At 50.3% G+C, this 23,306-nt stretch overlaps 8 protein-coding genes across 8 annotated transcripts; 1 reads left to right on the top strand and 7 right to left on the bottom strand.

Moving 5' to 3' along the window:
• Window positions 1-184: 184 nt before the first annotated feature.
• Window positions 185-2,231, top strand: BZA70DRAFT_292001 (glycosyl hydrolase; the record flags this gene model as incomplete). The annotated part of the gene is made up of 2 exons (XM_064914346.1): window positions 185-202; window positions 249-2,231. 2 exons carry the CDS (start codon window positions 185-187, stop codon window positions 2,229-2,231), a joined length of 2,001 nt encoding a protein of 666 aa, XP_064765884.1.
• Window positions 2,232-4,082: 1,851 nt separating this feature from the next.
• BZA70DRAFT_95954 (ferric reductase like transmembrane component-domain-containing protein) lies at window positions 4,083-6,166 on the bottom strand. The gene is made up of 2 exons (XM_064915567.1): window positions 5,029-6,166; window positions 4,083-4,974 (listed from the first exon to the last, which is right to left on the bottom strand). The coding sequence occupies exons 1-2, from the start codon at window positions 6,084-6,086 to the stop codon at window positions 4,437-4,439; spliced, it is 1,596 nt and encodes a 531-aa protein (XP_064765883.1). The 5' UTR covers window positions 6,087-6,166; the 3' UTR covers window positions 4,083-4,436.
• A 1,146-nt stretch (window positions 6,167-7,312) lies between these two features.
• BZA70DRAFT_285181 (ribonuclease H-like domain-containing protein) lies at window positions 7,313-8,579 on the bottom strand. Its single transcript, XM_064913681.1, has one exon. The coding sequence runs from the start codon at window positions 8,243-8,245 to the stop codon at window positions 7,367-7,369; it is 879 nt and encodes a 292-aa protein (XP_064765882.1). The 5' UTR covers window positions 8,246-8,579; the 3' UTR covers window positions 7,313-7,366.
• A 1,372-nt stretch (window positions 8,580-9,951) lies between these two features.
• Window positions 9,952-10,849, bottom strand: BZA70DRAFT_291999 (ribonuclease H-like domain-containing protein; the record flags this gene model as incomplete). The annotated part of the gene is made up of 2 exons (XM_064914345.1): window positions 9,952-10,178; window positions 10,228-10,849. 2 exons carry the CDS (start codon window positions 10,847-10,849, stop codon window positions 9,952-9,954), a joined length of 849 nt encoding a protein of 282 aa, XP_064765881.1.
• Window positions 10,850-11,724: 875 nt separating this feature from the next.
• On the bottom strand, window positions 11,725-13,774 carry BZA70DRAFT_269779 (uncharacterized protein; the record flags this gene model as incomplete). Its single annotated transcript, XM_064911236.1, has 3 exons — window positions 11,725-13,133; window positions 13,444-13,539; window positions 13,681-13,774. 3 exons carry the CDS (start codon window positions 13,772-13,774, stop codon window positions 11,725-11,727), a joined length of 1,599 nt encoding a protein of 532 aa, XP_064765880.1.
• BZA70DRAFT_285176 (uncharacterized protein) lies at window positions 13,747-14,691 on the bottom strand. Its single transcript, XM_064913680.1, has one exon. It carries the CDS (start codon window positions 14,332-14,334, stop codon window positions 14,041-14,043), a length of 294 nt encoding a protein of 97 aa, XP_064765879.1. The 5' UTR covers window positions 14,335-14,691; the 3' UTR covers window positions 13,747-14,040.
• BZA70DRAFT_95563 (uncharacterized protein) lies at window positions 14,098-15,452 on the bottom strand. Its single transcript, XM_064915564.1, has 5 exons — window positions 15,081-15,452; window positions 14,894-15,019; window positions 14,662-14,665; window positions 14,480-14,561; window positions 14,098-14,407 (listed from the first exon to the last, which is right to left on the bottom strand). Exons 1-4 carry the CDS (start codon window positions 15,356-15,358, stop codon window positions 14,493-14,495), a joined length of 477 nt encoding a protein of 158 aa, XP_064765878.1. The 5' UTR covers window positions 15,359-15,452; the 3' UTR covers window positions 14,098-14,407; window positions 14,480-14,492.
• Window positions 15,453-17,307: 1,855 nt separating this feature from the next.
• Window positions 17,308-23,165, bottom strand: BZA70DRAFT_291997 (nucleoporin Nup186/Nup192/Nup205; the record flags this gene model as incomplete). The annotated part of the gene is made up of 3 exons (XM_064914344.1): window positions 17,308-17,870; window positions 17,924-22,927; window positions 22,991-23,165. 3 exons carry the CDS (start codon window positions 23,163-23,165, stop codon window positions 17,308-17,310), a joined length of 5,742 nt encoding a protein of 1,913 aa, XP_064765877.1.
• Between the last annotated feature and the right edge of the window lie 141 nt (window positions 23,166-23,306).

The raw sequence follows: 23,306 nt of genomic DNA, 5'->3' as shown, positions 1-23,306 counted from the left end.
TGAAATTCTCCCCCGCCTGCGTGCGCGCGTGCGCTTCTGGCGCCTCGCGGTTGTTTGCTGTGATGTGATGTGATCTGTCAAGAGTGTGGAGGTATAAATATAGGATGGTGTAGCATCTGTTGAGATCTGTGCATATCGCAGCATCTGTTGATCTCTGCGTTGTAGCGTCTGTCGATTGTTCACCATGCTCGCTATGAAAAATGTACGTTCTATCTACATCATCTTCACTGCTTTTGCTGACTTTTTAGATCCTTCTCCTCGCCCTCGTCTACACCCTCGCAGCCCACGCCGCAGACTCCCTCGTCGTGCTCACGCGCCCGTTCCAGCTCGCAGGCGGCACCGCGGCCAACAACATCAAACTAATCTTCACCTCCCCCGCCGACACCTACCTCGTCTCCCGCAGCCTCTCGTCCTCCTCCGGCTTCAGCCAGATCGCAAACACGACCTCGTACACGTACGATGACTACGCGCTCAAGAAGAGCACGACGTATTTCTACAAAGTCGTCGGCGTGAACGGGACCGAGACCGTGCTTGAGAGCGACGTGGTCAGCAGCACGACGTACGCGCTCGCGGATGGGGGCAATCCGCAGGTGTACGACAACACGTTCCTCTACTCGACGCTCAACAACACCGGTAGTCTGCTCGTCGACGGCGTGTACTACAAGTACGTGTACGAATCCGACGACGATGGATTCCTGCGGTTTTACCAGCAGACCTCGACCGACGGCTACTCGTTCTCGGGCAACAAGACCGTGATGGAGCGCGACGTTGTTTGCGCGTCCGTGAACGCGACGACGCCGGGGCTGTGCAAGATCGAGCGGCAGACGTTCAAGCTCCACCCGTTAACCGGCAAGATCGTGTTCTGGGGCCATTTCGAGAACGAGGCCGATTACGCGCTCGGGGAGTTGTGTGTCGCGGAGGCGACGCCGGGTGAGGAATTCGATTTCCTCGGTGCGTTTAGACCGCTCGGGTATGACTCGCGGGATTTCACCTTCTTTGGCGAGGAGGACGGGTCGGCGGGGTATATCCTCTCCGCGACGGATACAAACACAAACATGAACGTGTACTCGCTGACCGCGAACTGGACCGACATCGACGAGCTGCTGACTACGGTGCTGGTGTCTCAGTACCGCGAGGCTCCCGCCGTCGAGAAGATTGATGGGTATTACTACCTGTTCACGTCCAACTCTGCAGGGTGGTACCCTTCCGCGGCGAACTACATTTCCGCGACCGACATGGCCGGCCCCTGGAGCGACACGCGCGCGATCGGCGACTTGTTCACGTTCGGCACGCAGTCCGGGGCCGTGAACAAGATCGGCGGGCAATACGTGATGAAAGCGGATCGATGGGGCGCGAACTTTGACGGCGAGGCCGTCAACTCTGAGCGGTTGGCGCCGATCGTGTTTGGACAAGGGTTCGCGAGCTATGAGTTTTACCATGCGATTTTGTATAACCCTGAAGAAAGCGGCGCGAGTTCGGTGGTTGCGGTGCAGGCGGGGAAGGTTCTGTCGATCGGGGCGAGTGTGAATGCGACGGCGGCGTCGAGCGATAGCTATGCGGCCGGGTTGGCGGTGGACGGGATCAAGACCGTGTACACAAACTACTACGTCCCCTCCGCGGTCCCGTTCTACTACACGATCGATCTCGGCGCGGAGGCGGTGCTCAGCCAAATCGATCTGCTGACGCGGATCGTCAAGGGCTCGGAGACGTACTACACCTACACCGTCTCCGGCAGCACCGACGGCGAGAGTTATACTGTGATTGCAGACAACACCGACAACGAGGCGGTCGGCTTCGTCGTGAACTTGATCACGGACCTCAATTCGTACCGATACGTGCGTTTCGACGTCGACGGCATCATCAACGCGCATAACGGGAACTCCGCGACCTGGGCGGCGGGAATCAACGAGATCACCGTGTACGGCACGAAAACCACACAGACCGCCGCTCTCGACGCCGTCGTTTCCGCGTCCGTCGCAAGCGGCTTGTACGATGACGACTTCACCGTCGAGTTGAGCACGAACGCGACGGGCAGCGGGACGACGATATACTACAGCACCGACCTAGCGACGCCGAAGAGCGGGTGCGGGACAAAGTACACGGGCGCGATTAGTGTGAAGAAGAGTACGGATTTGAAGGCGGTGGCGTATAGTAAGGCGGGGAAGATTGTGAGTCGGTTGTTGATTGCGGATTATGCTGTTAGTCAGGATGCGAAGGATGATAATGCGTAGACGAAATCAGTTGATGGAGGAGGAGAAAATGAGTGAATGAATGAGAAGAAGATGAAAATGAGAAAAAGTGGGTTATATTCTTATTCGATTCATAACACAATTGCATACAGACTAAAAATACATTGTGGTCAAGCACCAAAAACAGAGAATCCGTATCTATCCCTCGCGGGCTGTATAAATAACCACAATACTTGACATCTACTCATCGGCGCCCGGCCGCTGCGGATAGCAGCTCAGCGATCGAACAGTGATCGCACAGTGATCGCACAGTGATCGCACAGTGATCGCATAGTGATCGCACAGTGATCGCATAGTGATCGTACGGGATGACTGAACGATGTTCGGTTTGGTAGCAAGGATATCAAATATAACTGTGGTGCGTTGGACGTGCGAGGATATTGAAATGGACAGTAACAATGCGAGGAAGCAGAGTATGAGAAGAGAGAAGAAAGGAGAGGATGCAGAAGACAAAGGTATCAAACGATGGAATTCACGCATCTTCTATAAAGTAATTCTTCAGAAGGATAGAACACAGCAGCAGCAGCAGCAGCAGCAGGGGAAACAGAAGAATGCAAAAGCTGACGATGGAAGAAAGTCAATTGTGTGCTATGCGTGGACGGTGAGTGTGAGTGCTGATCGCAAGTCACGAGTAACCAGACGTCGAGGATGACGTGTGAGAGAAGGAGAAGAAGAAGAAGGAAAAGGATAGAGAGGGAGAGTAGGAGTTGCATTGCTTCTGAGTGGTGTTGTTGATAAGATTGAGATCCGGTTGGAGATAATCAATCAAATTCAACGGAAATAGAGAATGGAAAAGGAAGTAGGCTACCCTTCCCAAACAGGGAAAAGTAAACAGCACCCAGCGTCCAGACCGCTCGCTGCCCTCCTCTTCGTCTGTCTGTTCTGAGATAGAGAGAGGGAGAGAGCAAGGAATGAAGGAGGGAGTCTAGAGCGTTACAGCCTTTCTTCTAATCTGATCTTTATCTCAACGCCTCCCGGCCGCCACAGGAGCCGTGTGCGGTCACAGGTTGGTTGGTTGGTTGCAGCTGCGAAGCTAGGCCGCAAGCCATTCATTCATTCATTGACACTGCACTGCTAACCTATTCTATTCCCGTCTGTCACGCATGCGCGCCGGGAATTACGCCTCCTTCCGGGCCACGAATGGAACACGGCCCGGCTCGGTTCAACTGAAGATCCTCGCTCTGGAGCGTTTGGCTGTCTGTGCGGGAGAAAACTCGGGTCTTGAATTCCTTGTTTAGAGATTATCTTCATGATAATCTGCGCATCGTTCAGGTCCTGCGTAGATTTCCTTGTTCCGTCCGTCTGCTGCAAGGGGAGGACTGTGCTGCTGCTGATGCTGTGGTGGTGGTGGTGGTGTTGTTATCTACACTGCACCACATTCCACGCCACGGTTCAGTTCCGGGACCTCCGACGTCCGCCGTCAACTGTTCTTCCTCTGATGGCTGCCGGCGGACATAGCGTCCATCCGCGGAATCCCTGATCTTATCTCTCCTCCTCCTCCTCCTCCCCTCTATGATCTACTACTCAATAATAAGCTGAACTAATTCATTCATAACCACTCGTATCCACTCGACTTCTAATGAAATAATAAAGAGAAAAGAAAAGGCCCACTATTCACATGAATATATAAAAAAGAAGACTGTATAACACAACACATACATCTTTCCTTCTCACCTCTCATAACCACCCACCTCCATCTTCAAATTAGCTAGCACCTCCCGGCTATAATAAAAAAAACATAAAGGCATATAAAACAAGCGAGGAAGATTAGGAACGCGAAATCCAAAAAATAGAAGAGATCTAGTAGGACGTATAGATGTAAAGAATGAAGGAATAGAAAAAGATAGAAAAAGATGGAAAAAAACCCCTGTGTCCATGTAAATGAATAAAGAAAACACCCACCGACGTAATGAAATAGAATAATGCAAGTTTGTAGAATAGTGAAATGTACATTGATTGCATCATGCATCATCGCATCATTTCAGAAAAGAAAAGAGAAAAAAAAAGAGGAAATTCTGTGGTTGAAGAATAAAATGCTGTAATAAAAAGTAATAAAAAGGACCCAACATCTAAAAACACCGTACCAACATTAAATATAAATAAAAAAAATGAGAAAATAAAAAAAAACAATGATGATATAAAAGAAACCAGAAACTTCTATTCAAGTTTTTTTTGATCTTTGACTGATTACCAGCCAAAGGACTCAGCGTGGAAGTCAACGTTGTACTCCTCCCACAACAAATCAGAGCAAGCGTTGCGGGTCTCGCGGACGACAGCGCCAGGACCGCAGACGGCAGCGGCAACGGCGATTCTCTTGTCGCCGCCGTACTGCTCGATGCACTCCTTCAAGCTCTCGCGGACGTACGATCGGATATCGGGACGGCCCTTCTCCTTTGTGCACCACAACTTGAAGTTGACGCCGTACTTCTCCGAGTCGAGGTCGGCCCAGGTCGCGAACGACATGTCGGGAACGACCCACAAGAAGTCAATCTCGGGCGGGATCTCGTCGATCGCACGGTGGGTGCGGACGATCTCGATGGCCTCGGGGTAGGTGTACGAAACACCGGCGCCGCCGGCAATCAAAACAACCTTGCGGCAGCCGTCAAAGTTGTGCTTGGCTCCGTACGGGCCGTGCACAGCGACCAAGTGCTCACCCTCGGAGTTGAAGAGAGCCCGGGAGAAGCCCTTACGAGCACGAATGATAAGGTCAAGGGTATCAGCGCCACTAGATTATGTTAGTTGTGCCGAAATATAAAACAAGAGAAGGAAGAAGACATACGGAGGAGAGGCGATGGTGAAGGGGTGGTACTGCCAGCGGGCAAGGTTGGCGATGGCGATGTAGACGTACTGTCCGGTAGTCCAGTGGATCTCAGAGAAGGAAGACTTGACGTTCATGCAAAGCTTGACAGTGTCACCAGAGAGGTTGGTGGAAGTGCCGACGACGTGGTGGACGTTGCGGAAGCGAGTGAATCTGTCCCAGGCAAAGATGGCTGCGCAGGTGATGACATAAGGCTTGGTGCGGACCCAGTGGAAGAAAAGGAACGGCAAAGGAAGGACGAGGAACCAGACGTGGAGGTAGAGGAAGATCTCATACAGACGAGCACGCAGGGGAGCGAGCGAGGAGGCCAGGATGATGCCGAAGCAGGTGGTGGCAATCAGGCCGACGATGGCCTCGTTGTTGAGAAGCACACGCTGCGAGATAGGGATGACGGCGCAGTAGGCAAACACGTGGATGATGGCGAGGATGGTGACGACGCGGCCGACGTGCTTGTGGAGGATGATGTAGCCCTCATGCGACCAGCCGGTCCAGTCGACCAAGAGACCGGTCTTGGAGCCGAGGAGGAAGAGGATTGGCATGTTGACGATGGAGATGAGACCGGTGCGGTTGGCAAAGATCTGCGTGGAGGAGGCGCCGCCGTGGACAAAGACGTAGAGGATGTTGAGGCCGAGGTAGAGGGCGATGATGGTCATCGTGCCGACGGACTCGGCGTAGCGTCCAGCGGGCTGGTAGATGAGGACCGAGGTGGCCTTGCGCCAGTAGCGGACGGCGGCCGAGAGGGGCTTGGGGGCGCCGGTGGAGGTCGGGATGAGGGGGGTCTTCTCGCCGACCTGTCTGCGGACGGTCTTCTTGAACTGGATGTTGTAGAAGTGGGCGAAGACGGCGGTGAGGAAGAAAGCGACGACGATGATGTTGTAGGAGAGGTAGAACTTGCGGGACCATTCGCGTCCACGCTCGTCGAACTCCTCCTGCTGGATGGCTTTCCACTCAGCGGGCGAGTAGGTCATGTTTGAGAACTCGTCGTAGTATGAGTTTGACGAGGAATCGTAGACAGCCATTGTGGCGGGAGAGTGCGGATGAGGAGAGAAAGATAGGATTAGATGACGGGGATGAACGGAAAAAAAAGAAGAAAAGAGAGAGGAGGATGAGTGTGGACGAGGAAGAGAGGAGGAAGAGGCGGCGGAGATGATAAAAGGAAACGAAGGCGATAAGTGGCCGCTCACACCACGCCCTGCAATTGGAATAACCCGAACCCTCGATTCCAGTTGGGTTTTTTACCTCCGCCACAGATAAGATAGCAGCAGTATTGAGAAGTGTGTGCAATTGTATTGAAGATGGTAGTAGTGATTATAATAATAGTATCTACTCTTATCTATTACTCTATTATTCAAGTATCTATAAGCAAATAGAGAAGTAGTAGGAGAATACTCAAAGCGGAACTTCCGATGCTCAAGTGCTTGGTTCAGGTTTGGTTGGCGGCTTATCAGTGCGTCAGAAGTGGTGATATGTGGCATAACCACACTGATAGTTGTCTAGTTATTCCCTAACTAATTCTCCAAATCCTTCCACGTTGATCTGTTTGCTATTCCTGATTCCCGGAGCATCGCCATTCTTGATCTGCTTTGTTTACTATTCTTGTCTCTCTTTTATCTCTGCTTTAGATATTCTTATATACAGTGTATCTACTAATATATATTCTATATCTACTACATCTACTCTACTACTACTCTCATCTCTCTCTACTCTCTCTCTCTCTACTCAACTCTCCGCCGCCGGGCCCTCGACTAAAGCAGCCGCCGCAATCCCTTTCCTAATCGGGCAATCCCACACAAACCCCTCGTCCCTGTTTTTTATCCCGTCACTTATCTCCTCCCTCTTATCGCAGCCACCTCTCCTCTCATCCTCATCCTACTACTACCACCTGCACAGGCACATCCACATTTACATAAATACCCTCTGCTGTCCGTGTTATAAACCACCCTCTTCCCTATGACTTCATGCATACAAACACCTGATCTCCTCCCTTCCTCTCCATCAGACCATCCTCCTGCTCACCTCTTCCAACGCAATCATCACGTCATCGTCCATGCTCTAAACCTTGTCTGTCTCTCTGTCTCTGCCTCTGTCTTCTGCTTTGCTTGCTACTCTCCTTATCAAGAGTCAATTGGTCATTGATTCTCAATTGACTCTCCTGTCTTCTACATTTGTCTTCTCTACAATAGTCTTGCTAATTGATCACTTATTACTAATCGCTTATAAACAAAGATTTTCTCGTAGCCCTAACCGCACAGCTGATCTGAGGAGGCCAGAAGCTCACTTTGATAGTTCTCGACAGTCGTTATTGAGTGCCAAAGTGTTCTTGCAAAAAAGCAATTGTATCTGGGAATAGTAAGAGCAACCGAAAACAAACCAAAAGCGTATTGTTTTGTTGATGAGTATTTATTCCCGTCAACTCAGTAACTCTCACATGTGGATTTCTGCGCACGCCGCTAGCAATCTTCGCAAGCTTGTCTGCTGCTTCATTGCCTTTTATGCCAGAATGCGCCCGTACCTTTATAATCTCCACGTCTAGAGGTGTTCCCAACCGAATCCGTATAATACTAAATATCTGTAGGATTAAGTCCAGGTCAGGATCATTTATGGGTTCGAAGTTTGCTTCTTTGACTGGGAGTTCCTTTAAGTGATAAACGTATTCGCGCAGCCGGTCGATCCCTATTTGATCTCTCAGTCCTCTCCTCGCCTCTGTCAGCAAATGCATACACTCACCGTTAATTGCCGACTGAGAATCCGTGTAAAGCACTATCGGTCGCTCATCATGAATACACATCTGTAACCCCGCCAGTATTGCAATGAGTTCTGCGCGTCTGGGTGACAAATATTCGTCTGTCGGGATCATGTATGATCGATTGCGTCGATCACCAGGACCAAAGTAGATCCCTGCACCTGCGCCCATCATCCAACCTTCTCTGTATCGTACTGAGCCGTCTGTATATACCTCAATCCTATCCATCGCTTCTGCTGTCTTTGCTGCCTCTTCTGCCTCTTCTTTCTCTCCTGCCTCTCCTGCCTTCTGAATTTCGGCCATCGTCAAAGAGATAGAGAGATGCACGGGCACAATTCTTCCTGCTGCTGAGTGAGCTACTTTTGTGCGGTTGGTGTTATCGCTGTCGTCTTTATCGTCTTTATCTCTCTTACCGCTGGCGAATCGCGGAGACATCTGGAGTCTTTATACCCATGCGATAGCCAAGTCCGTACGGCGTGACACCAGTTATGCTACCGCGTTCCTTGTCCGCTATCGTATCTACTCTCTCAAAGCCTTTTATCGGGTCGCGCATGACCTCGTCAGCGTTACATTTTTGATATCTTTTAATGTTTTTGATATTAATAACAAAGCAGCGATAGCAGTTTGACTTATTCAAAGCAACCGAAAACAAACCGAAACTTCACAGTTTTGTTTGAGAAATATCTATTCCTGTCAACTCAGTAACTCGCACATCCGGAATTCTGCAAACGCCGCTAGCATTTTTTGCAAGCTTGTCTGCTGCTTCATTGCCATTTATGCCAGAATGCGCCCGTACCTTTATAATCTCCACGTCTAGAGATGTTCCCAACCGAATCCATATAATACTAGATATCTGTAGGATTAAGTCCAGGTCAGGAACATATATGAGTTCGAAATTTGCTTCTTTGGCTGTTGGTTCCGAAAAGTGATAAACGTATTCACGCCGCCGGTTGATCCCTATTTGATCTCTCAGTGTCTCTCCTCGCCTCTGTCAGCAAATGCATACACTCACCGTTAATTGCCGACTGAGAATCCGTGTAAAGCACTATCGGTTGTAGTTCGTGCATACACAACTTTATCCCCATCAAGATTGCAACGAGTTCTGCGCGTCTGGGTGACAGATGGCTGTCTCCCACGAGTTTGTATGATCGATTGCGTCGATCACCAGGACCAAAGTACACTCCTGCGCCTGCGCCTATCACCCGACCGCAATTATGTCGTACTGAGCCGTCGGTGTATACCTCAATCTTATACATTGCTTCTGCTGCTTCTGCTGTGTTTGTCGCTTCTTCTTCCTCTTCTTTCTCTGCTGCCTCTACTGCCTTCTGGTATTTCGGCTATCGTCAAAGAGATAAAGGGATGCACGGGCACAATTCTTCCTGCTGCTGAATGAGCTGCTTCTGTGCGGCTGGTGTTGTTGCTGTCGTCTGTGTCGTCTTTATCTCTCTTACCGCTGGACAAACCCCGAATTGCGGAGACATCTGGGGTCTTTTATACCCATGCCATACGACGAGTCTGTACGGCGTAGCACCAGTTATGCGACTATGTTCCTTGCTCAATATCCTGGATTCGTTCTTTCAAAATCCACTATCTTTCCCCGCATGACCTCGCCAGTGTCTCAAGTGTCGCTATCATTAGTCGTTCCCGATCCGGATATCTAATTAGATATCTGTCCGCCGTATCAATATCGCTTAGCGCTGTCATTCTCCTCGGTACTTTATCCAACGCCCTGAGACTAAACGGCTAGAATTATGTTACAGTACGTTGCAGACGCATTTAATTATTCCTTTTTTACTCTAGTTATCCTAGGAACCGCGCGTTATCTATCTAATTGACCGCTGTTTTCTAAAGAGAATCTCAGAAAATTTCAGTTTATTCTTAACTAATTATCAAACTCCTCCCTATTACGTCTCCATTCCTTCTCCTAATAAATTTTGTTCACTCATAAATCACATAAATATCATACAATTACTTGCAAAGCATTATTTCGCAGAGAACCAAAAAAAATGAAAATAGCAACCGAAATTAGCCGAAACACAACGCCGTACTCACACCGTACACAGCAACCCAATCCCAACCCCCAAAATTCCCAATCTCGTTCTCTCGCACCCGCACCACCACACCACAACTCCGCTCACCCATCAACAGAGCAGCAACTTACTACCAATCTTTGCGAGCTTATCCGCCATTTCATTGCCTTCGATCCGTGCGTGTCCTTTTACCTTGACCAAAAACACGGATTTCCCGTGCTGCCACCGCATCTCAAGCTCGCCGAATACTTGTTCGAGGTAGTCTCGATCGACATGTTTGCTTTTCTCTGGGAACTTGAATTTGTTACTTATGTACTCTTTCGTCATCTTGAGAATATCTGCCTGACTTGTTAGCTCTAATTTTTGCAGTGACGCAGAAATACTCACTCTCTAATGCCGTTGCCGAATCGGAATAAATCACAATGTTTTTCTGTTTGGACGTCACCTGCAGCGCATGATAGATTGCAAGCATCTCGACCTGATTGCTCGATATCGTTTCCTTTCCTTGAATACTAATTGCCCGATTGCGAGGGTCGCCCGGACCGAAGTATATCCCTACTCCTGCGCTGTGCTGCGATGTTCCTGCTGTGCCCTTCCGAATCAACGAGCCGTCGGCGAATACTTCCACGCAGTCTTTTATTTTGCCGTTCCATCCGTTTGTTTTCACTTCAGTATCTTCCTTGGCTTTATATGACAATGATTTCTTCGTCCTTTGCTCATACCAGTTCACAGCTTCAACCCGCGAAGCAAACAACTGAACCATCGGCTTTTTCTGCCCACTCATCGCCGCGACCGTCAACTTCACGCTCTCAAACACACCGGTCTTTTGTCCTGAAAGAGTCACGAAAAAGATCTGACTTAGGCTTTTGGAAACCTGCGTCCGCGTGTTGTTTTGGTAGTCCTCTGTCGTTAGCTGCTGCTTCTTGGGCTCCTTGAGGCGGGGATTCGCGAGCTCGATTATCTTTTGCTGGGCACATGAGTCAGGTGTCGTTGGTGTTTTTGCTGGCATTTCTGCTTTTGACTGTGGTGGTAGCGACAAGAGGCCAGGCTCTGGCGTACTGACACAGGTCGCGATACCCCGTCGAGTAATTATACTCCGACAACGCAGTCCTCTCATCTTATTGCTATCCGACCGAAGGAATCGCATTCTCTCTTGTTCTTTTTGTGAATGCGTTTGTTGTGGCATTGCAGATTTGGTGTGAGCTGCTGTAGCGTAGTACCAGACACGCGGCCATGATCCTTGTTCGGCATCGCTGGATCCCTGTGCTGTTCTTTGATTTTCTCTCACGATCCTCACCGACCTGTTCTTTGTCGATATTTTCATTCTGATCCGCGATGAGGCTGTTGGTCCTTCTTGTGCAAGCGGGAAGCGTCTTGTCCCTTGTAGTAACGCTGTCATCTCCACACTGAAGCTCAACCTCCGTACGCTTTTCCACGCCTCACTGAACAAGCCAACAATACTATAAAACCCTTTTCTTTCAAAATCTTCTACCAGAAAACAAAATACCAAATCCGTCAGCTCAAGGTCTTCCGATCAGTGCTCTTACGTTCGTTAAGTTCAATGTTCACCCTTGTTCATCGCCATCTTCCTTTCTCTCCAGCTGTTCCTCGCACGGGACTTTGTTTATCCGGGCATTGTTTATCCGGGGATTTTAGAGTTAAATCTACATCTCGCTAAATTATTAGACTTTAAATGATGACACTAATCCCTTATTCTTCTCTTCTACCTGATCATGCTGGGCCGGAACAGCCTTTGATAAACCGTCCGCTGGAGAAGAAGTGGGCGGATCGGGTGATGCTGCACCTAAGAGCGTTGATAGGATTACTGAGGGGATGTGGGTGGACTTCAGTCCATAGAAAGAGAAGAGAGAAAGCAAGGTACCTTTAACGAAAAGTAAGTGATCCATCGTCAATACTATCAAGAGTTGTCTCCGCAAGCTCCTTAGCAGCAACATCATCAAGCGCCAAATACGCCGTTTGCAAATTCGGGTGCGTCGTAAAAGCCAGTACAAGACGGGCAAACTTGCGACCCTTGTAACCATGCTTTCTCAATGATTCAGAAGCCTTCTTGAATTCTTCTTTGTCCCACTTTCCGAGACTCCCGTCTTTCATATCGTCCTCAAACTCCAGCCGTGCTTCTCTTTCTTCCTTCATCCATGCCGATGTGAACTCCTCTGATCTCGCCAACAGCTTGGTTAGAATTGTGAGAACCTTCCACATACTGTCTTGTTCTGTGTCTGATGGAGAGCGCAATGCTCGCTCCCATTCCGCAGCCGTACGCGGTAGACGCTCTGAAGTATTCCGTAGAGGGCTCGACTGGAGTTCCGCATCATCCACTTCCACATCATCTGCTTCCACATCATCCACTTCCACATCATCCACTTCCACATCATTCAAACTGGTATCTGCAGTATTATCATCCACTCCCACATCATCCAAACTGGTATCTGCAGTATCTTGATCCGAACTCCTCCAAATTCCAAACCGCTCCAGGTCCGAGCTTGGCGGGCTATCGAAATCGTCTAGATACATGATCGGGTTCTTTGGATCCGGTTGGGATGGGCTGATGGACGGCGATTTATCCCGCGCAGATGCGGGTGAGCCAGGCTCGGAGTCGGAGTCGGAGTCGTCCGATGTCGACGGTTCAGGCGACGCTGCTTCGATTCGAGCTAAAGTCCTAGCAAGCTCTATCTGTCTGGCTTCTCTTTCTCTCACTTCTCTCGCTGCTTGTTCTCTGGCTTCTTTCCGTGCTTCTTTTTGCGCTCTTCTCCCTTGCCCCCTCACTCGGGCCAAGGCGGCGTCTTCTAGTTCCATCAGACGGGCTATATCCCCGTTCGCGACATACCTCCCCCTCTCTTTGTTTTCAAGCAGAGCTTTGCTCGCAGCGGAACCTGTGGCAATTAATCTCCTTATCGAAGACTTCTCTTTGCTTGGTATTTTTCCAGTAAGTTCAGCAAACTCTTTCTCAAACAGAAATCTTTTCTTTATACACGGCGCCAGATGCGGCCTCGTTTTAACCAGCACGTCCCACGGCTCCGGATCCGCCATTGCTCTGCCGTGCCTTTCGTCCCACTCGAACTCGGTCGAGCTTTTGACAATCAAGATATAGTTATAGTGATTTCTCATCGCGGTGTATCTCGCCTTCACCTGCTTCAGAGAAAGCGCGGTCGAGTACTTTCTCGTAAAGAGCGGCGCCAACGCGGCGTGCACTGCGACCAGGGTATCATTCTTGACGCGACCTCTCGTGCTTTTGCCGCTGCGGACTTGCTTGACAAGTTCGTCGACTAGAAGTTCTGTCTTTTTCGTCAGACCAGATACTCATCGTGTGTGGTCGTTGTTGTTGGTGGGTGGAGCAGGTAGGAATGTTTTGTCGCGTCATGGACGCGTTGTTGTTATTGCTCTGGTATGTTACGAATAAGGGCTTTGTGCAGTATTAAGCCTTTGTACTTTGCGCTTTGTGCTTGAGCAGTTCACACGTGACGTTATCGTTTTGATGATCATCGCTCATATAGTTATTTGAGCTATCGATTAAGATTTGTTGGTGCACGAATTAGGAAAAATCACAATAAGGCTGCTCACCTGGTGCGCTTCTTTTCCTCCTACCTGCCACAATAACAATGTTGCGAGTGTTGGGGTGTACATAATGTTGCGAGTGCTGGGGTGTACATACTGGCGTCACATCGCTGATAATCAGAGCTCCTGTTCAAACTATTTGCAATTACAGATTATTTACGGGGGTGAAGAGCGAAGGAGCTCATAGCTAATTTGCGGGGGTGAAGAGCGAAAGAGCTCTGAGTCGACCAAACGACGCTGTAGCACGTGTAGGAGAACGTGACGTACTGCGCGCACTTGTAAAATGATGGGAAAATCTCCGTTCTCTGATATTTGGAGAGTTTAAATTGGTTTGACTTGTTGTGGTCGCGCTGTTACTCATTTTACAGAAAGATGTGGATGAGAGTGCGCTGAGAGAAGGATTAACTATTATATTAAATTAGATGCAACCTCCACCGAATACCCTGCCCAAACACGACATCGCTAACAGAACATAAAATACCATAGTTTAAGAACTAAGAAAAATGAAATCAATATCTACACACCACAAAAAAAACAAACGCCACTCTGAAACTATTGAAGATGGAAGCCAAAGACAATGAAGAGAATATCTCTGACGAGGATGCCTGCGGTCTCATCCGATCATTCTCAGAAGAAAAACGACGACAAAGTCATAAACTTCCAGGGTAAGCGCAAGCCCACCAGAAGTATCGTAACAGCTAGGGAGATCGTCACCGTAGGGTAGCAGATCAACACGGCAGACAAGCTGACTATCCCAAGCCAGATGAGCGTGCGACCAGGTCCACCGGGGCTAGGGGAATCCAACACTGAAAGAATGCGATGATTCGAGTCCGAGAGTGAGCACCAAAGAGCAAAGACTGTAAGAGAAAGAAGCAAAACAGGTAGCTCGAGGTGCCGGTGAAGAGTAGTCCTGAAGGGCATGCTGAGATAACGCGAGCGGCGATGATAGCTGTGGTGATAGGTGTAGTTACAGACGTAGGTACTATCGCAGTTGCTAGGAAATCGAATGTCAGACTCAAATAGATGAAAAGACCAGCAGATAAGTCAAGATCAGCTAGCAACTAACAGATGAGTTCAGATCAAGTCGGTGAGGGGCAGATGAGCTCAAATCGAGTGGGAGACGGGAAGAAGCTCGGATCCACGGGGTACTAAGCAAATAGGCTCAGATATAAGACCTGCTGCTTACTGTATAGCAATAGCTATTGAGCTGAAGACTATAGCAGTGGGGTGTAAAGGGAGGAAACCTACTGAGCTGAAGAGTTCAGCAGTGAGTTGAGATGGGGATGGGAATTGGAGAAGAAGAGCGGAGGACAAGCGGATTGCGGATTGCGCACGTGACGTGCGGAATCCCCAACGCTTGATACCCACACAATGTTAGCGTAGTTTGCCACCTTTTTACCCGGCCTACACAATCATATCGGGCTTACCCGAACACATGCATATGCCGACTGGGACGAAGAAAAAGAGAGGATATGCTTACTGGGACGAAGAGAAATAAAGAAAGTAAGGAATCTCCAAAATCGTCATCTCAGCAGCGAAATGGCAACGAACAGAGACGGAAAGTCCCTGAATGACGAACGTATGGTAGCGAATTCGGGTAATTTGACTCTGGTATAACTAATAAACTGGCTTTGCGGGAAAGTAAAATGCTTCACAAGCGCCTCTACCTTATGTCTATTTGTGATGAAGCCGCGTTGCCGCGTGTCCTAGAGACACTGCTGGAAAACACAGTAAATGGCCAGGCAATTAATGAGGTTGGGAAGTCGAAGTGGAAGCGCAAGTGTACGTACGTATGTACGCATCGATGGGTGAGTCCCTTAATCGCTAACACAAAGTTAAACGTTATCCGTGTATTAATTATTAATAAAAGCACTTCCCCAAATCCAACAATCAATCCCAAGTACAAAATATCAAACAAACAGCTCGAAGCAAAGATCGTCAACATATATTAAATCATCAATAGTATAAACTCCCAAACCGTGCATCCATAATCATCTACAACACATGAAACCAAAACCAGCTCGAAACGGCTGATGGAGTAAGAAAAAACAATAGAGCGAAGACTTCATCTCTCGTGCAAACAGCGCTGGCTGGGATGCCCGCTGTCTCCTGTAATGATCTTCAGAGAAGAAATCACACCAAGTTCGCAAATCTCAAGGGTAGTAGAACAGCCTCGATTATCACAATACCAATTATTGAGATCATTATAACAGGGAAGCAGCACACAACAATAACGCAGAATATGGGAATCAAGATGAGCGCGCAAGAATATACAAGGCCGCTAGGATATGCAATCATCGAATAAATGAGAGCAAACGAGCCAAGATTCGAGAGCAGAAATATCAAGACTGCAAAGGTAATAAGAAAAAGAGGCAGCTCAAGACGCCGGTGAAGATGATTATTTCTGAGAGGCATGCTTAGCGGTCGCGGGGAGTGATGATAGCTGTGGTAATAGGTGTAGTTACAGACGTAGGTGCTGTCGCAGTTGCTGGGAAATCGAATGTTAGGCTCAAACAGACAAACCAACCAGTAGATAAGTCAAGATCAGCTAACAACTAACAGATGAGTTCAGATCAAGTCGGTGAGGGGCAGATGAGCTCAAATCAAGCGGGAGACGAGCAGATAAGCTCAAATCGAGTGGGAGACGGGAAGAAGCTCGGATCCACGGGGTACTAAGCAAATAGGCTCAGATATAAGACCTGCTGCTTACTGTATAGCAATAGCTATTGAGCTGAAGACTATAGCAGTGGGGTGTGAAGGGAAGAGAGGGAAGAGTGGCGAGAGATCAGTTTAAGAGCAGGTTGGGCAAGAGCAGGTTGGCAACGTGACATAGGCTATGACATCACGGATAGCGCAATTGGGGTGAAAGAGAGCTGTCAGCCGGTACGAGTCCTCAGTCGGGTTCGGGTGGTAGTCAGGCTGGTTCAGACAGACTGACCAACAAGCGGACGAGATCAGACGAAGATGACCGACAAAGAAGCGGACGAGATCAGACGAAGATGACTGACAAACAAGCGAACGAGATCAGACGAAGATCGATCGACGTCGCAGACGCGTGAAAGCGCCATTGTTCGAACGTCTGTGACGTACATGGCCGAACCGAAGGGCAGCCCGCCCCAACAAAAGCTGACTCTAATCGATAGCTGCCGCGGTTCGTAGCCGCTCCTACCCGACAGTCCCCCAGAAGCTAGCTCGTATTCGGGCACATCCGTCTAGCAGAATCTATGTCCTAGCTGACATTAGCAGCTAGCTCGTTCGTGCACATCTGTCTAGCAGAATCTGTATGTCTTAGCTGTTGTAATCAAGAGACTTGACTGACCTGGTGTCTAGCTATGGCAATGAGCGCGGCGCACATTGGAACAGGCTCACGTATTCTCATCGATATCGATGAAGTCTAGTCACAAGACTGCATCGTTCGTGTTGTCGTCGGATGACATGCTGAGATAAGGCGGTGTTATGAGGGAAGTAAAGTAGATGGAGAGATTGAAGAGAGTGTGTAGTAGTTGGTGTTTCGAGGGAGCTGGCTAATCCGGGTCCTTATATACCTCACAGTCTTACGCCTACCTCCTTGCCTCTGTCAGCCTCGGCCTGTGATGGCCCCCTTGTTTACAAATAGCTATCCAATAGTAAACTCAGAATCGCTCTGCTGGTTGTAAGATTGTCTGTCAGGTGATAGTGGGTCTGACCCTAGCTTAGGACACCAGTAGGCAGGCGTTGCAACTGTAATGACCACTAATGACGTCTGATATCATGACAATCTTAATACCTCCTCTGTCATTGGAACATGGTGTTCCTGCCCTGGATGTTGAAAAAAAATGGAAACCATGGTATTGACAGTTTAAAACAAAACATATACTAGATATAATAATACACTACTTCGAATATGGCCAAATTTCAAGCTATTCCCGCCTCTTCCTCCGCGACCGAACTCGTCAAATTCGACATCAGAATAATAAGTTTCCCAGATTCCAGCAACGCAATCTCGTCATCGGTAGTAGTCACCCCACTAGCTTCGCCCTGCCCGCTTTGACTCACGTCAAGACCAACGATGCGTCTTAAAATAGCCCGCGTAAGCAACATCCGTCGGCTGAGCGTGTCGCGCACGTACTTGAGCACGACGTAATTACGCTGTCCCATGCTCAGCAAACAACAAGCAAGCAACCTCAGCGTCGGCGCCACGAGCTCGAAAAACACATTCCGTCCGCCACCGCCTGCTGACCCGCCGCTTTCGCTCACGGGCCAGAACGAGGACAGCGTGCGCGAGCCGACGGGGTTGACGGGCGCGTGTGAGGCAAATGTGAAGATGCCGACGTCGGGGTCGATCGTGAGGTATTTCATGCCCTGGATGAGTGGGAAGAGGCCTGACTGGATGATTTGCGCGGCGCCGGTTCGCGATTGGGCCAACTCGGTGAGGAAAACCATCACGGCTTTGAAGGCGGTGACCTCGTAGTTTGAGACTATAAGCTGTCAGCATTGGACCGTCACTGCAGACACCAGAAAATTCACTCACCTCTATTCTCATCGTCCAATTCCTCATCGATGCGTCGGATAGACCGCACCAGCAGCAGCAAAAGATTATACCGCACCAACGCGTTCAGCAGAAAGTACCGTCCCGTCACGTTCTCGACCGCCGCGAACGCGCGCAGCACGGTAAGCGACATGATGCGTGTAATGCCCTCGCCCGATACCGCGTCATTCGCTATCCGCTCAATAAGCCTGTTCTCCTTCACGTCGTCTGCATTTTGCCCTTCGCCGCTCGACGACATCGTCGGCGCGCCGTTTGCGCAACTCTCGATCGTCCGCTGCAGCTGTGAGAGTTTGCCGACTTTCCACGTCGGCTGGCTGCAGATGAAAATGTTGATCAGCGTGTACAGATCCGCGCGCACAGACGCGGACGCATACGGACTCTGCACAGCAATCAACGACCCGCGGAATACCGTGTGCGCGATATCCGTCGCGACATCGTCCTCGTCGTCTTCTCGCCCATTTGCTGAGGACTCCTCGAGCGCCGCGTACTGCGATATTCCTGCAATCAGCGACGCACAGGCCGACGCGAGATGCTCGGCCACGCGCGACTCCCATACGTGCGCGTAGTGCAGCATCTTTGGCGCGAGCACCTGCATTGTCTCGAGCATGAACGAGTCTCGGCCGGGGATCCGGTCTGGCTCCGAGATGAGCGGCGTGGTGTCGATCAGTATGATTCTCAGCAGCCGGCACCAGGCAGCCAGACACTGGCTCTGAGCCCGGCGGAGAGAGATGATCGCGTTGAATCGGCGACAGGCAATGATTATTCGCCGTCTTTGCCGCTCGACAATCTCCGGAGTAGGATACGGCAGCCGACCAAGGTTCTGCTGCTCTCGCACCTTCAGCTCGAGGATCCCTTCCACACGCGTCATATCATACACGACCTCGCTCGGCCCGAAAAAGTCACCCGAGCCACCGCCGGTCATCGTCGATCTCGTAGGGGGGAGCGCATACATGCATGCGTCGTCGAGCCGCAACCCGCCAAACACAAACGAGTAGTCGCTTGCCTGCACGGCTAGCGCGTCCCCGCTTCCTTCTGCCGCCGCAGCCGGCACATCCTGGACTAGTGGCAGGATATCCGAGATCTTGATCGGGCTTCCGTTGACGCCCCATCGGCCCGCAAGCTGCTCAATGTCGAATTCAAGGAAATCAAGCAGTTCGAGGGCTTTTGCTGTTTCGCACGCAATCGGAACTCCAAAGTCAAGCGCAGAGGAAGAGGAATCTTTGTCGACGCCGTTGGCTATTGTCAGTAGCTTGACGTACCCTTCAAATACAGACGTGATGGGTTCGCTAACACTGTGTAACTCGACTGAGGCGTACTCAAACAGACACGTACGAGAGGCGAAAAAGTGAAGCAGAGTCGTAGTCGCTTTCTCCTCGTCCACCTCGGTCGGTACGTAGCGATCCATCAGAGAGGGATCTTCGAGCTCCTCGTACTCCCCGTTATTCGGAGGCGTCAGCAACTCTCTAAACGTCGCGGCGCCCCATCGTGTGGTGTTCATCGTAACCAGCGGCTCAACCGAGATGCGCGACTTGAAGAAATCATAGTCGCTACTACGCAGCAACTCTAGCGCAACAGGCGACGAGATCTTCGCCGTGCACAGCTTGTACAGGATCTCCATCGAGATCCGACAAAACGCGGCATCCCGGGGACTGACTGCGCGTCCGTCAATCACGTTCTGGATATGCTCCGACATAATCGAAACGACGGTCTTGAACAACGAGACTTGCGAGTCAACCCCGCCGTGCTCGTGATTGCGTTGCAGGACTGCCGTGCTCGCGGCCGTGGCGCCGTCTCCGATCTTGAAGCCGAGCAAAAAGTGCGAGATTGTCGGCACGTCTGATAATGTCGAGACATCAATGTCTAGCAGCGCCATGTCTGCACTGCTCAACGGGGACCTCAAAGCTGAGGAAGAGGCTTTATTCAGGTTTCGAGACAAGAAATCCAAAATCTCGAGCTTTAACTCGTCCGTCGGATCGTCTTCCTCTCCGTAGCTCTCCGACGGCCTCTGCAGCTGCGAAATAAAACCAAACATAATCCTTCTCGACTCAGATACCGAGTCCAACGCACTCAGCAGCCGATTGACTCCGATCCGATTCCCTGATTCCTGATAGTTGAACGACGTCTTGCTCGTGATCCCAGGCACGACGCCGTTCGCGTACGTACCCTGCACCGGCGCGTCGTAGTCAAGGTTGAGAAACTGCGGCGCGCGAGCGATGATGTCCAACACCTTTATCGCCAGCGACGCCACGTTTATCGACTCGGAGTTGACATATAGTGCGAAGTTCGTGACGACAAAGATGTTAAACAGAATCGCGTCCTCGAAATTTCGGATACCGAGCAGTGCCCGCGACGAGGCCGATACGAGACTGGGTTTCGTACCGTCTCCTCCCGCTTCCGCTGCTCTAACTGCAGGTTCGAGCACGTCGAGGTAGACGTCTTCGATCGTGAGGATGCGAAGGATGACCTGCAAGGCCAATGCGACGGCCTCGTTTGCATCATCTCGAATAACGCTCGGCTCGGAGATAGTGTCGATTCCGAGCGCTGAAATCGAAAAAAGCACACTGTAGATCTTTTCTTGGAAAAGCTTGTCCATTATCCACACGCATGCGTGTGTGCGGATATAGTTTGCGAGCCCGCGAGGCTGGATCGACATCTCAACATTCACGCCGCCAGATCCGGCATCGGCGCCTGAAGAGGCTGAGGTGAGAGCGACGAGATCGGTGTTGAAGTCCTGGATACAATTCCGGATGAATCGCAGGCAGGGGATCTGCATCGTCAGCTTCTGCTTCTGCGGCAACTCTGCAGCCATTGACGGATAAAACACCTCCTCCATGATAAAGTCGATGTATGGCCGGATGCCGGGCGGTGATCGATACTGCTCGCCCAGGTTGTCAGGAAACGGAATATCGTTGATCGATCCGTCGATCGGAACCCGCGTCAGACAGTCAATCAGCGAAACGAACCCCAAGATGTCAGGATAAGACGTCAACAGAATATTGAACCTATCCTGGAACGTCAGGTGCTGCGACCGGCCAGGCGCTCCAGATAGAGCATGAGGCGTGCGAGAGACAACAATCGGCTCATGCAAAAGCCACGAATCCAAAGCAGTCCATATCTGAGCTCGTTCAGAGCGCGGCGCTTCAGCGGCGAATGCAGCAATGACGTTGAATATAGCTCCTGTGAGCGACGTCCGGCATTTCAGCAGCGAGAACAAGAGATTATAGACGTTGAGCGTTGGCGTGGGCTGAATCAGACTAGCTCGAGCAATCGAGGGACTCCACTTGGCAATCTGCTCCAGCAGTCTCAAGTACGAAGCCATGATCAGCGAGTCGTCATCGTTTAGCTCTGGAAGGTCGGCGATCGCAATCAGCGACCGCGACGGCGCATTAGAAGCAAACATATTCTGCTCTGGCGTTACGTCTTGCAGCTGGGTGATGTAGTACGAGAATGCTTCAAAGAGATATGACCAGCTCATACTTCGCGGCTGCTGGGCGCGCGCTACTCCTCCTCGGAAAGAAGAGTCATCTGAGCCTTTCAAGAAGTTGTATGCCGCCAGACTAATTTCGTCGCCTGCCGACAGCGAGGCTAGCATATCGCAGTAGGAAGCAATCATCAACGGTGTCTGGCATTGCGACGCCCAGACCAGGAAGCCATACAGATTTCCTTCGTTGTCAGACCAAAAGGCAACTGAGCTGTCTGGCCGACCTGCATAGAGATATGAGATAAACATGAAAAACTTTTCCAGCTCCATGTCTAGCGGTCCAAGATCGTCAGGCTGATTGCCGTCCGGCTGCTCGGAGGCACCATCGTCGCCGAAAAGTAACTCTTCTTCTTTGAAGCAAAGCTCTTTGAGAAGATCTGGCATGTCGGAAATGATCGCGTCCACCAAGCAACCCATTGACTCCGTGAAGACTTTTTCGAACGTGTCTGATGTCTGGAACGCGACCTCAAGTACGAGTGGGATCTCGACCCCCGTGACCTGGCCTTGCATATTCACCGCTGACTGCAGTGTTTTCGACTGCAGGATAGTTTTCATTTCTGTGTGAGAGGTGGCAGCCTCGGATTCGCTTGAGAAGTCAGAGGCCATAATCATCATAAATTCAAAAGCGCCGCCGTTGATTATACAGGATAGAGCGGGCTTGTAGAGATCCTTGACGTAGTCGATTTTGCTGATGAGGCTCTGTTCACTATCACGTTCACTCGCGCACATGCGATTGAAGTAAACGTACCACCATAGTTCGACCGCAGCATGGAAGTATGGAACTTTTGCGCTTGGCTTTTGAGCGCGTTCGGCGATGTATGTTTGTATCTTCATGGCGTTCTGAAGCAGGGTTTTGGATTTGTTGCGATCGAATTCGTCGACAGGTACACAGATAGCTTCGAAAAATGCAATCACGGCGACAGCATAGTGAACCAAGACCTGATCATATCGTTCTAATGTGGCGGTGATCTCCAGCAGTGACTTTAGCTGATCTGCGTTGACGTAATCGAGACGGCAGAGCATGACGAGTACTTGCGACAGCAGTTCGTGCTCTTTCAGTGTTGCGTCGCGGCGGATCTTGATGTTTTCAACAAACTCTTCGTCGAGGTCTCGGCCGAGGAAGTGTCCGCTTGTTTCCTTTTCCTGCAACGCTCGCAGAGTTCCACGCAGATCACCCATACTCTTGACAACCCGCGAGACGAATTCAGGAGTCGCAAGTTTTTTCGCTAGGTCGCGGTACATGCTGTAGTTATCGAGGTCCGGTTGTAGCGCGTACTCCAGAATTACGCGGACGATGTCTAGGATGTAGCCGCGTCGCATGTGGAAGAGAATGACGGCCGCCTGCGCTGGTGGACGATCGAGTTCTTCGCTGCTCATTTGACCGTAGGAGAGGTATGTCGCCGCGATTTTCTCATCAATGTTTAGCTCGTCCGAAAGCACGCATGCCTGGGCGACAAAGTCTGAGTTGATTCGGTACTGCACGCCTTCAAGTTCCACGGTGGAGTCTAGGCAGTCATTGTTAGCTTTCACATATCTAGAAACAGAGACTTTCTCGCATTTATCCATACCAGGAGTCAATGACTTTCTGCTTGAATCATTCTTAACCGGAACTTCCAATAGATTCCGCAAGTCATCGAGGATCTCAGATATGCTCTTCTCCAACTGCTCGTCCGACACGTCGTAAGAACTGAACAGCTCGTTCAGTTGAACAAACGGCTCAGTCGACCATGACAGGGGCGCCATTGTTTGTGATGTAGTTAACACAGAAGAAGAAGATGTCGAGGCTGCAGCTCTGGATTTGTTTGATGCTTGCTGCTGGAATCAGTGCATGTAGCAGTCTCCGTTTTGATCCTATATCGAAATACCAATTAGCAAGCGTCCATG

The sequence above is a fragment of the Myxozyma melibiosi genome (assembly GCF_037950935.1).
Source record: "Myxozyma melibiosi strain Phaff 52-87 chromosome Unknown BZA70scaffold_15, whole genome shotgun sequence".
NCBI lineage: Eukaryota > Fungi > Ascomycota > Lipomycetes > Lipomycetales > Lipomycetaceae > Myxozyma > Myxozyma melibiosi.
This window is presented reverse-complemented; position numbering and strand designations above follow the sequence as displayed.